This window comes from Oryzias latipes, chromosome 13, assembly GCF_053564925.1.
Source record: "Oryzias latipes strain Hd-rR chromosome 13, Olatipes_Hd-rR_3.1".
In the NCBI taxonomy this organism is placed as follows: Eukaryota; Metazoa; Chordata; class Actinopteri; order Beloniformes; family Adrianichthyidae; genus Oryzias; species Oryzias latipes.
In genome coordinates, this window is record NC_136249.1 from 32,380,690 (window position 1) to 32,393,012 (window position 12,323).

The following is a 12,323-nucleotide window of genomic DNA, read 5'->3' on the forward strand; positions in this document are numbered from 1 at the left end:
CACTTTTTGTTAAAGCTAAAGTTAAAAAAAAAATATATATATATATATATATATATATATATATATATATATATATATATATATATATATATATATATATATATATATATATATATATATATATATATAATTAACAAAATGTACTTTCACAAAATTAGATTTTTAAACATGTTGAATGTTTTTTGTAATGGAAGTCACTGGATGAAAGTGGACTGTGAAACGCTGAAAGGTTATGTGTTGTGTATAGTTTTTTAGATGTTGGGGAGGGAATTCGAACATAGCCGACGTCTCCATTTTTGGAGACATTTTACAGTCCAAGTAGAACTTCAGCCCATTATTTGTAGTAAACCCCAATGTTTTTTTGTTTTGTTTCGGTAATGCTTTTATTTTGAAAAGATTGAACCGGTAGAAGAAGTGTCCCGTTGAACCCGCGTGCGTGCCTTTCTCTTCATTAAAAACAACTGCAGCAACGAAGTGAACAAACTGACATGAACCTGTAGTTCAGGACCGACCCGAACTCACTCGGACTTTGTCGGAATGGATGGTCTGGAGGTGAAAGTTTCCTCCATTTTGGATGAACTTATAAACGCAACCGTGTCGGAAATGTCTAGAGATCCCGGCGACCGTAACTCAACTGGATTGTCTCCGTGTGTGAGTGAAAACACCGAAGGCTCCGCCGACGAGAAGGTACGCGGAACAGCGCGCGCGGCTCCGGAGCCACTGCTGCTTCCGTTCATGCGTAGGAGTTGGTTCATCATAGAAATAGAGCAGCTAGCTTTAGTTAGCATTTATTTTAATCCTGTGTTTACGTTGTTCTGTCTGTTTCAGTGTTCGTCATTAAAACAGAAGCTAAAGAATCATATTGTGGGGTGCTCAAAATGAAATAAACGACACCGAAAAGACCAGAAACAGACGCCATCTTGACTGAGGCTTATCTATTTACTGTATATCTAGCGGCGTCGGAGCTACAGGTTTCGCCTTAAAGAGGCTCTAATAATAATACACATCGGTATAGCTATAGAAACTTTTGTAATTATTTTTTTAGCTTATGTCAAAATTTTAATAGTGTTTGTTGATATAGTAACAAAAATTCTTTAAAAAAAAACAGCCAATACACATAGAAAAGGAGGCTTTTATTTTGATGATCTGCTTCTTCCTGTCATACTTTATTAGATATTTTAATCTTCCAAGTTCTAATAATTACTTAAACACTAAGATAAATTTTATCTTCTCATGTTTAAAATGTGATTTGTGTCCACATATATTTACTTTTTTTCCCTTGTGTTCTACTGTATTTTTATTTTTTGGTTGCTCTAATTGTGGGGTTTTTTGTGTTATTTTAATTTGTATTTTTTAGGTAATTGTAGATTTTTGTGGATCATTACAGGGGGGTTACAGCATTTAGCCCCCCCCCCCCCCCCCCCCCCCCCCAAGCTCATGCCTGTATCCGGCCATAGTTGAAAACATTTTAAGTATATTAGAGATTTTATGAGCAGAACTAACGCAATAATCCAGATAACTTCTTGTCATTCAAAATGTAACTTTAACTGTTTGTTTTCGGTAGCAACATTTCGCTTCTTATTTATTTACTTATTGACAGGATTTAGTCTCGACTATTTAAACCAAAAACATTTTTTAATGATTGGTTTATTAAACAAAACCTGAACATTTCTGATTTGCGGTCTTTGAGTTTAACGGTGACAAAGTTCAGTCTGACTCTGTACTTGTTTGTATCAAAACATTTCATCGTCTCCATTCTGAATAACGAACCCTGTTTTCTTCTGACTCATCACTCTTTGTGTCTGTAAGTGTGATGAGGATTTTCTTGATCAGTTTCATGAGGTTCTCAGCACAGATTGGAGTTTTTCTCCTCTTCTTTAGATGCTCCAGCTCAGGCTCTTCACGGCGCCTTTGGTCCGTGAAGCTGCAGAGAAGATCGGCCAGCTTTTCCGCGAGTGTTCTTCCGATCTGCAGCAGCAGGTACACGACTCCTGCTCTGCCGTCACCAGCCCCCCCTCAGCTGTCTGCTTAGGAGGGTCTCTCTGTGGTCTGAAGGTGTCCCAGGGGGCGGCCGAGGCCGCGGAGCTGAAGAGGAAACTGGAGGTGGTGGAGATGGAGCTGAAGCTGGTGCTGGAGGGCAACGGCGGGCGGGGGGAGGCAGCAGAGCGGGCGGAGAGGAGGAGCACCCCGAATGGCGGGGGAATTGGAGAGGGTGTCCAGCGTTCAGGGAGGAAGAGTCGTAGAGGTGAAGAACCACTCCAGACAGACATGAGGCCTGCCGGACCGGACCATTCCCTTTATGACTTCCATCAAACATTCCTTTGTTATATTTATTTTATTCAGTGGTGACCGTCGGTAACACTGGAGTGAAGAGATCTCCCATAATCCATCTGTGGAAAGGCAGAACATACGAGGTAAACTCCACCCGCATCTTCGTCTTTCCTCTTTTACGGCGTTGTCATAGAAACTGCATTTAGGAACTTTGGTACAATATTCAAAGAAAATAAGTGTCCAAAGTCAGGTTTGAGTGACATCTTTCTTCCTGTCAGGACAACGCTCAGACGGTCCTCATAAAGGAGGAGGGGGTGGAGGCTCCTGACTCTGTTCAGCACACAGAGGACCCGGTTCTGTACGATGGAGGTGGTCCAGATCAGCAGGTGGGTTCGCAGACGCCTTCTTTGATGCTTTTCACATAGTGATTCCCCTGGAATAGATTTTTATCTGTGTTTGAGGATGGAGGAAACTGAAACGATGGTGTCAATCCTCTGTCAGATGGAACCGGACGACAGCGACCCAGAGTACACCGTCAGACCCAAACGGGTCCCGAAGCTCAAATCTCTCAGCGTCCGGGCAAAGCGGGAGGGTCCGCCTCTGAGCTGCAAGCACTGCAGGAAAACCTTCACCAAGCTGCTGCAGCTGAAAGCCCACCAAGCCGTCCACGAAGCCAACACGGAGAAGCCGTTCCTCTGCACCCAGTGCGGCCGAGGCTTCTCCTTCCAGAGGAGCCTCGACGCTCACATGCTGCTGCATACGGGTAAGTCACGAGTCTGTCCTCCCCCAAACAGCCTGGACCGACGTCATGTACTGGGGAGAAGTGACGACACCACAACGGCACAGCATTCCTGTCAGGAGAGCAGCTGCGGTGTCCTTAGGCGCGGGCGGGATACACCCTGGGACGGATCGCCAGCCTGTCACAGAGCCCATGGAGCAGAAGGCATCCAGCCCGATACGTTAGCCCGCCGCCCGGCGGACAGCATAGTGCGCCAGGGAGCGAGCGGCGCCACTCAGGGTCTGCTGGCCCACGGGCGGTTGGCCGGCGTGGGTGCCGTTGTAGCGGGCGCGACCACTCCAGCTCCATGGGCTTATGATGTTTATCTTATTTACATCCAGATAGAAATATTTTTGAAAGAAAACAGGAAACGGTGGTGCCAGTACTTCCAGCCAGGTTGGGTTTACATGTGTTCATGTCCTTTTGAGGAACACGCTGGGGGTCAGATGCTACTCAGATGATGAAGGGCCGTTTATCTTTTACAGGAGAAAGACCCCACGTCTGTGACACCTGCGGAAAGGCCTTCACCCTGAAGCAGCTCCTGAGAAACCACCAGCGCCTTCACGCAGACGTGCGTCCGTTTTGCTGCGAGGTCTGCGGTAAGAGTTTCTACCGAGCGCACAGCCTGAAAATGCACCAGATGGTCCACACCGGAGAGCGCGCCTACAACTGCCAGTACTGCAGCAAGAGCTTCACAATCCACGGCAACCTGCAGCGCCACCTGCGCATCCACACGGGCGAAAAGCCCTACATGTGTCAGACCTGCGGGAAAAGCTTCAACCAGGCCGATACCCTGAAAAGCCACCAGCGCATCCACACCGGGGAGCGTCCCTTCAGCTGCGAGACCTGCGGCAAGTGCTTCATCCAGAAAAGCACCCTGAAGACGCACCAGAAGACCACGCACTCAGACCAGAGCGCGCTGGCCTGCGTGGCGTGCGGCGAAACCGTCGCATGTGTGGACTCCTTTCGCAAACACCTGCAGACGCATGCGGTGAGCATCCCCTGCACCTGCACCATCTGCGGCCAGCGGCTCTGCTCCATCACGGAGCTGCGCCTGCACCAGCAGCACCACACCATGGACCGACCCCACAGCTGCAGCGTGTGCTGGAAGAGCTTCAAGTCCTCCAGCTACCTGAAGATTCACGCCAAGATGCACAGCGGCGAGCGGCCGTTCGCCTGCAAGATCTGCGGCCGCAGGTTCACGCAGCACAGCAGCCTCAAGTCGCATCAGGTCCGTTTAAATCCACCAACGCGACTCGTCAGGTGATCACGTCCAGAACCAATGACCTTTCCCCTCCCCACACAGGTGGTCCACACCGGAGAGAAGCCGTTCAGCTGCGACGTCTGCGGGAAGCACTTCAGCAACACGGGCAACCTGAACAGACACCAGCGCATCCACACCGGCGAGAAGCCCTTCAGCTGCGACGTCTGCGGCCGCAGCTTCAGCCAGGGGAACAGCCTGAAAGCCCACCAGCAGATTCACACCGGAGAGAAGCCGTTCATGTGCGACAAGTGCGGTAAGAGTTTCTCCTACATGAGGAACCTGAAGGAGCACAAGTGCGTCTACATCTGAAGGTCGTCCGAGCGTCCGTCGGAGCTGAACCCAACAAACAAGACCATCGTCATCGTCCTGAACGAAGAGGGAGAAGTTCACAGATCTGACTCTCTTTTTGCACTAACATCACTAAACCTTTTGAAACAGTTTTCTTACCTCAACGTCAAAGTCCTACAAACACCTGAAACGGTTTTCACAGCACCTGTAGACAAAAAACAACAAACATGGACTTTTTTTTTTTTTTTTACAAATTAAAGTGTTTTGGATTTGTTTAAAAGTGTTGTTTTTGATATGGCTGAACAGTGGCGCAGTGGTTAGCACTCCTTACAGCAAGGTTCAAGTCCTGACAATGCAGGTTTTTTTCCAGGCTCCTCCCACTCTCCAAAAACAGGCATCAGTTTGGCTGGTTACTCTAAATTGCGTGGCCCTGCGACAGTTTGGCGATGTGCTTAGGGTGTACCGTGCCTTTGCCCAACAGAAGCTGGGATAGGCTCCAGCAACCCCCCGAAAGGGGGTTCTGAAAATGGATCCACGGGTTGCCAAATTCTCCCCCTTCTGCAGATGCTACCCCTCTTACATTCCCGGCCAAAAGATGGCGCCACAGTCCACGAGCTTTTCCTTTGGCTTCACCTGTAAACTGTAACTGCTGACATCTTTTTAGTTTCATTGAATCCATTTGGATCAAAAGATTTTCAACTTCTTTTTATCTCTTCTGCACAGAAACACTGGTTTTGGTTTGTTTTCAGCTCAGCGTCGGCTCACTCCTAAACCTCTGCGCTGTACGTCAGCGTGAACACCGAGCAGCTGGCTCCGTGCACGTCTGCCATAGAAGCTGCCCAGGTCAAGCTGCTTTAATCCCTTCCAGATTGCAGCTCAGAGCGTTGACGGAGGAAGTGCATGGGGCTGAGAGAGATGGCGTCTATAGAAAAAGGAATCGCGTCAGGTCAGCAAAAGAGGACGGGGTTGAGCTAGATGTTGTGTTCTGGAGTTTAACAAATGCACAAAGGCGTGCATGCACACACAGTCCAACCAGAAGAACCAGCTCAAGCCGACCTGTAGAGAACAGAAGCAAAGTAGATGCAAAAAAAAAAGCAAGCTACTTTACAAAACACTCCAAAAAAATCTGAATATTTGATAAATTTAACCTAAAATAAAGCTGTATTTTAATGCATAATGTTTGGAGAAAAGCATCATCCTGTTTTCTGAACTTTTCAGATCTTAAAATGTATGAATCTCTTATTTTTCTCCCTGATTTCTATATCTTGTCAAAGTATGAATGTCGGAAAAAAACTAACAGAAAAATCAAACTTTCCGATAGAAGATTGAGAGAATTTTAGGTTTTTGTTTTCCTCAAACGGGTTTCAGGATCACATGACACAGAATTCAAGTTATGGATGTTGTCCTGAAGGTTAACCTCAATAACCGTGGCGCTCCACATCACAGTCAGTCCTGAAACCATCCGTTAGTGTGTCGACTCCCTGTGGGTCACACAGGATCGATTCCCGCTGTCGGACGCACAAATGCAGAACAAACGCCCAAAAAAAAACCAACTCACCGACCTGCATAGCCCATTACACGTGTCAGTGATTCTACACTGGTTTTTTTCCTCTCCAATTGGTTTAAGCAGAGCTGACTGGAGAGCATCTGAAAGGTCATCTCCAAATATGGCAAGCCAAGAGGATCAGAAGTCAGTAGAATAAACTCCGCTTTTCAAATCAACACAGTCAGCTAAATAGGACAAAACCATCAGTAGTTTAGTCCTTTTTTGCTGCAGAAATGCCGATGATGCCATTGGCTTGCTGTATCTGCAGTCTGTGGAAACATGGATCTTTGCAGCATTGATCTGCTGCCCTATTTGGCAGCAGCGTTCTGCTCTCCTGACAGAAGACTTTCTCTGCCTGATGACAGCAGAGCTGCTCCGGGATCAGAGCCCTGCGCCTGCTGGGACGGGGCGCTGCCGAAGGATGAGGCAATGGATGCGCTCCAACAGGTCCAGATCCGTCCACGTAAGGCTCTTGTTTTCAGTTCACAGTGGGGGGGGGGGGGGGGGGGGGGGGGGGGGGGGGGGTCAGGGTGTCCGTTCTAGAAAAGTCCAGAAAATAAACTCTCCTGAATTTATGCTAGTGGAGTTTTCTTCAACAAAATAGTGATGTAAAACTTGCTTAACAGAGGGATTCAAAGCAGGACCCCCCCCCCCCCCCCCCACTGTCCGATTATTTGGTGCTCAATGGTTTCAAGCTTTATTCCTTAAAATGCACAGAAAGGTTGAATGATGCTAGTGGGTTTAACGTCGTCTATAACTCTCTGTCCTGACTACAGCGGTCGCCTCTCCTCGTTATAACAGAGGGAAGCTCCATCTCTGACTGTTTGCCAGGTTATCACTGAGCAACAGAGCGATCAGGTTACCTATAAACAGGTTTTTACTTGAAATGTTAAAGAGCCGCGCTGCTTTCATGGTGTCTTTAAAGATCCCCTCCAATGAAAAGTGCGTTTTTATCATGTTCTTGTGGTATTTTTCTCATGATGGATGACGTGTAAAGAAAATGAAAGTCAAACTTGCATTTCTGAGGATTGTTTTGAGACAAATCCTCATAAAATCAGGAGCAGATAGAAAAAAATATCCTGTCTGAAAAATATCGTTTTTATCATCATCATTTATTTATTTATGGCGAACTTGTACACATGGAGAACAAAACATTCAAGATTTCAAAGCATAAAACCAAATTAAAACATCGTAGAGACATAAATAAAAAAGACTAAAACGCATAAAACTAATAAAAGAGATGAAAACCAGGACAAGGCTGATGCTAAATCGCTAAAATGGAGGAACAATTCTTTTTTAAAGCTCTCTTATTGCCGGTGGCAACTGCTTCCATAGTTTAGGAGCCAACAGTCCGCCTGAAACTTACATTTTTTTCTGGGAGCCATCAACAAAAGCTGGTCGTTGGAACAAGAGGACTTTAGGGGGGGGTATCTTAAAAGCAGACTGGAGAGGTTAGAAGGTGCTGTACCTGCTCCACAAATGAATCTGGCAGCTGCATTTTGGACCATCTGCAGCCTGGCTATGGATGGCTTGGGTAAGCCAGCATATAAAGAACTGCAATCATGACGTTTAAAGTCTGCTGGGCTGCTAAAAGCTCCCTGCGCGATGCATCCATGTGTGGACGACTACAACCAGGAACGTCTTTGTTTTCCTCGTCTGAGCTGGAATCTGGATTCAAACTGTACGGCTGGACAGATCTGATATAGCTCAACATTTTTGATGCAATGCTAGCCTGGGGGTGTGTGAGGCTGTAAGCTAGTGGGAGAGAATGTGACAAAGGGATGATGGGAAATAAGGGCAGCCTTAATCCACGCCATCCACAACTCTGGGGCGAATTTCTTATGAGCTACTGCCGCTCTGCAGAAACTATGTCCTAGAAAATAACAGTTTTTATTTTTCCTTTATTTAGGTTAAAATCACAATTAAAAGCCCACTGGAACGCTTTAAAAATAGATGATTGGAGTGGGACTTGTATTCATAATCAATGAGTGCTTCAGCTTATATATGTCAAGGAAAGTGTTTGGCTGCCACAATCTCACAGTGTTGGAATTATGTTTTTCTTCGGTGGAGTTCCTGCACGCCTGACTGGCTCATCCATGTCTGTGGGGGCCTCCTTTGTGCACTGCTGAGCAGGGAGGGGCCCTTCCCAAACTGTTCTCATAGGTTATGGTTTTATCCACCTGTTAAAGTGATTGGAACACCTTGACGAGTGGGCATATCCCATTGGCAATATAGTATATATCTTTAGCAATAATGTTTTTGTGCTTTGATCCTGTTTCAAGGGTTATGTTTGCTGCAGTCAGTTTTAAAAAGCGGACCTAGATAAATCCAGGAAAAATCTCAAATGTTCTGATAACCTGTTGTCTGACATGACATGTAAAAAAGATTTTAGTTTTACGAAATATATTTATTTTGCATTATTTTACAGTTCTCTCAGAATGTGTTTAATGACACTCGTACGTCTTTTATCAACAGGAAGTGATCCGTGAAAAGGTTTTGAACATTTTGCTATAAATAATGTTTAAAATCAGGTTAACAAACTTTTTGAGACTGCGTGTGATAGGTCGAACACATTTCACTAAGTGGGGCTTTATTTTGTTCGCAGAAATCTATAAAACCTAAAAATGCGCCTTTCCTGTTGTGTCCGTGAACGCAGCAGCAGCAGAACAGAGAAAGGCGGTCAGAGACGCAGGCTGTTCTCGCCGCTGACGTCCCTCCCTGTCCCCGCCCTCTTTCTGTTGTCCCCGTGCGTCTCTGGAGGTGGAGATCCCGTTTTCTGACGTCCGCAATCGTTTTTGAAGAAAACATATGTTGTGTTTCCTCTGAGGGGAGGACGTCTGCGAGCTACGGGGACTTTTCGGTCACCGGCGGAGCGGGTGAAAAGATCCATGGGCGGACTGGAATGAGGAAAAAAGGGACGGGGTGGCTGCTAGCCCGCTGCTGCCTTTGATACAACCGCAGTTCGTTCGTCATTGATTTTTTATTCTGTATTTCTTTTCCACTTCTTCTGTGTTTTTGCCGCTGCTCGGTAATGCTGTCTCTGGCGGTTTCTAGTTCTTCGCGGAAGGTTTTTTTTTTGTTTTTTTTTTACTTCGATCACTCCAAAGATGTCCCACTAGCTAACTATCAAGAGTACACAAACCTCCGTTTTTCCTGATCTCTCAGAAAACCCCGCTTCTCCAAATAACCTTCATCGCTTTCCTCAGCGGGTTCTGGTCTTCTTCACCCGAACCTGGTGCAGCTCATCCGCCTTTCGAGCCCTCCGCCCGGCCGGCTTCTCTCAGGAATGAGGCGGTAGCATCAGAGAGGGGTTTGGGTGAAAGTGGAGAGGTGGGGGCCCGACCCGGACTGGTGTTCTCCGTGAAGGAGGTGGGAGACAAACGGTGGATGTGTCGGTGATGCTGCCTTCACGGACCGTAACGATGAGGAGGACAGACTGACCAACGTCGTGCCGGTGGGAGTGAGAGACAGGCCTATTCGCCTTTAGTTTTTTTTTTTAATTTAGTGGGACCCAAACGGACTTTAAGTGTCGGACGGCGACGCGCACTCAGGAACCACCATGTCTTTACGTACGGCCCTGCCTGGTAACGAACGCAACCCGGATCATGTGAGTAGCTTTTTTTTTACGGCCCTCTTGAATAAACTGATAATGACACATTGAAGCCGCAAGACTCCCAGATTAGTCTACCATGTGCAAAGAGCAGCTGCGGTCACCCTAATCTCCGAGCTCCTTTGCGACGAGCCGCACTTGAACGCACCGGTTGGCCAGGGTGGAAACAGGAGGCACGAGGGAAAATGACAGGGCGTTGATTTTAGTGTTTACTGCTCTCTGCAGCGGGAATCGAGGCGCCTCGTGCCATTTGTAACCCCTGCCCTCCTTCCCAGATTCTGACATTGTGCCATGTTTGTGTTCGAAAGCTGGTCAATTATTAATGCCCCCACACCCTCAGTCACCTCCTGTGAGTTCGGGCTCCGCCACACCGAACCTGTGAGACAGCAGCGCAATCTGCTGTGTCAGGTCTGTCCTGCTGCTGCAAAGGCTTCTGGGATATCAGTCTGGTCTCACCTTTAACGCATTTCTGCAAATGATGGAAATATTTGAGCAAACCTGGCAACTCCAGTCTGTTTAAAGTTCTAAAACCAAGGATTTCATCCAGATTCATCAAATAATGAATCTATTTTCCTGTTTTTATATTTTCTTTTTGCTTAAAATAAATTTGCAATTATTTACCGGTAGTTTTAATGTATAAAAAAACTATTTTAAAATGGTAAATCCCACCTTTGTTGGTCACTAGGTTTATTGAAATGATTTTTCACTTAAATAAAATGTAGATTTTTGTAAAAAGAAAAAAATTTGATCATGAATCAATAAGTTGTTCATGTAAATTGAACTTTGGTATTTTGTCAGTGCATTATTAGATTATTAGTTAAATAAAATGCTGACTACTTTCTACATTATTAATTCAAGAAAATTCTACGCTTTCATTTAAATATAAAAGTAATTTTATTTTTTGTGAAAATGTGAGGTAAATCAACATAAAACTATGACTCTGTACTTTTAAAATGATCCGTTTCAGTATTTTGTCAATGAATTATTAGCTAAAATACTAACTTTATTTTTAGTGCAGCTGCAGAATAACACCTTACATTTATTTTAGACTTTTTTGTATTTTCTCTCAGGCATAAAAGGGCTTTTAGTCATTTTAAATTTTTCTTGGATTTTTAGTAAAAAAAAAATGAAAATTTTCCAAGATGTTGCATTCTTAGTGCAATTAAAGCATAACACCTAGCATATCCAGTATGAACTGCTAGTTTATACAATTTAGCTATACCAACTATAGTAGCATAGCAGAAAAAATAACCCGCTTTTGTTAGAACTGTATGTGTAGAGATGATGCTCCGTGTCTCAAACCTCGGACAGTGGATTTCCCTTCTATATGGAGCCACATTTGTGGGATTTATTGGCTGAGTTTGTCGGATGTCCCAGATTTGCCACAACCGCCACGCAGCTCCCAGTGCCGTTGCTTTGGACTCTAGTCTGAAGCTTCTGGGAACTTCAGGTGAGCGTGGGTTCTGCCAAAGCGCTCCGGACCCGTCTGCTCCACTTTTGTCTGGTCGGGATACGTTGGCGGAATTCAAGCTGGTCTTCTGTAGAACCAAGGTGTTCTGGGCTTAACTCCGTCTCGATAATCTTTTGAAAGGTTTTTTTCAAACCGCTCCCAGTTTTTTTTTTATTATGATCATTCTGTTTATAGGCATAATAAAGAAAAAACTGTGTTGCTTTCTTGGACAGTTTTGCAGAGCGGCAGTAGTTTAAGTAAAGTTCCACATATTGGGAGGTGTCATCAAAATACCAAGAAGTGGACGTCCCAGGAAGAGGTTTTCCTCACTCAACTGTACATCTAAAGTCACAGCGCCACAAGCTCCCTGCTCTGCTCCATTCTGATGCTTCCACCTGCAGACAAATGGATCCGCGGACGTCTTTGTTTTCCTCCTCTGAGCTGGAATCTGGATCTAAACTGTAAGGCTGGATAGCTCTGACATTGCTTGCCATCTTGTTGCACCGCTAACGTGAGATTGGAGTTGTGAGTTGAAGCTAGCGCGAGAGAGTGTAAACAAAGGGATGATGGGAAATCAGTCTGCCAACTCTCTCGGTTTAGAGTTCTGATGAACTCCTGCCGCTCTGCAGATACGATGTCCTCGAAATCCAAATATTTTTGGCTAAAAAGCTCACAATCGTTATTAAAAGACCTCTGGGAACGCTTTGAAAATAGATCTAAAGACGATCAGAGTGGAGCTTTAAATTGATCGAACGAGTCAATTGACAGAAAAATGAAGGGAAGACTTGGTACAGTGTTCACATCACAAATGCACTTTTACTATTAATGTACGGATCAGTTTTAAAGGGTAACAGACTTCGCCACACTATAGGAATGCTAAGAAACATTTTTAATAATTAAAAAACAAAACCCAGCTCCTTTTGTGCTTTGCTTGGTGATCACTGGTATAAAGGGCAGAGTGGCCAATCTTTTAGTTTTCCATCATTTGGCTGTGAATTTATGATTTAAGGACATGCCAGTTTTATTTTAAGCGTTCCTCTTTAATTTTGTTTCAGATTACTGGTTTGAAGCTTCACTACAGCTGCATATTTTCATTCTTCTTCAGAGTTGCCATGG

At 45.2% G+C, this 12,323-nt stretch overlaps 2 protein-coding genes and 1 long non-coding RNA gene across 5 annotated transcripts in view; 2 read left to right on the forward strand and 1 right to left on the reverse strand.

The window, feature by feature from the left end:
* Positions 1-374: 374 nt before the first annotated feature.
* si:dkey-182i3.10 (uncharacterized) lies at positions 375-4,881 on the forward strand. The gene is made up of 8 exons (XM_023961725.2): positions 375-687; positions 1,882-1,980; positions 2,056-2,245; positions 2,344-2,414; positions 2,550-2,657; positions 2,773-3,034; positions 3,535-4,280; positions 4,356-4,881. The coding sequence occupies exons 1-8, from the start codon at positions 538-540 to the stop codon at positions 4,620-4,622; spliced, it is 1,893 nt and encodes a 630-aa protein (XP_023817493.1). The 5' UTR covers positions 375-537; the 3' UTR covers positions 4,623-4,881.
* Positions 4,864-9,471, reverse strand: LOC144981793 (uncharacterized). Its single transcript, XR_013647280.1, has 2 exons — positions 9,290-9,471; positions 4,864-6,686 (listed from the first exon to the last, which is right to left on the reverse strand). It is a non-coding gene; the product is annotated as an uncharacterized LOC144981793 (long non-coding RNA).
* Positions 8,796-12,323, forward strand: part of mark4b (MAP/microtubule affinity-regulating kinase 4b) — a 61,853-nt gene continuing 58,325 nt past the window's right edge. For all 3 annotated transcript variants that reach the window (XM_023961590.2, XM_023961591.2, XM_023961589.2), the window contains exon 1: positions 8,796-9,754. In XM_023961590.2, the coding sequence (XP_023817358.1) occupies positions 9,707-9,754 (48 nt within the window). In that variant the 5' untranslated portion in view covers positions 8,796-9,706. The remainder of the gene's footprint in view (positions 9,755-12,323) is intronic.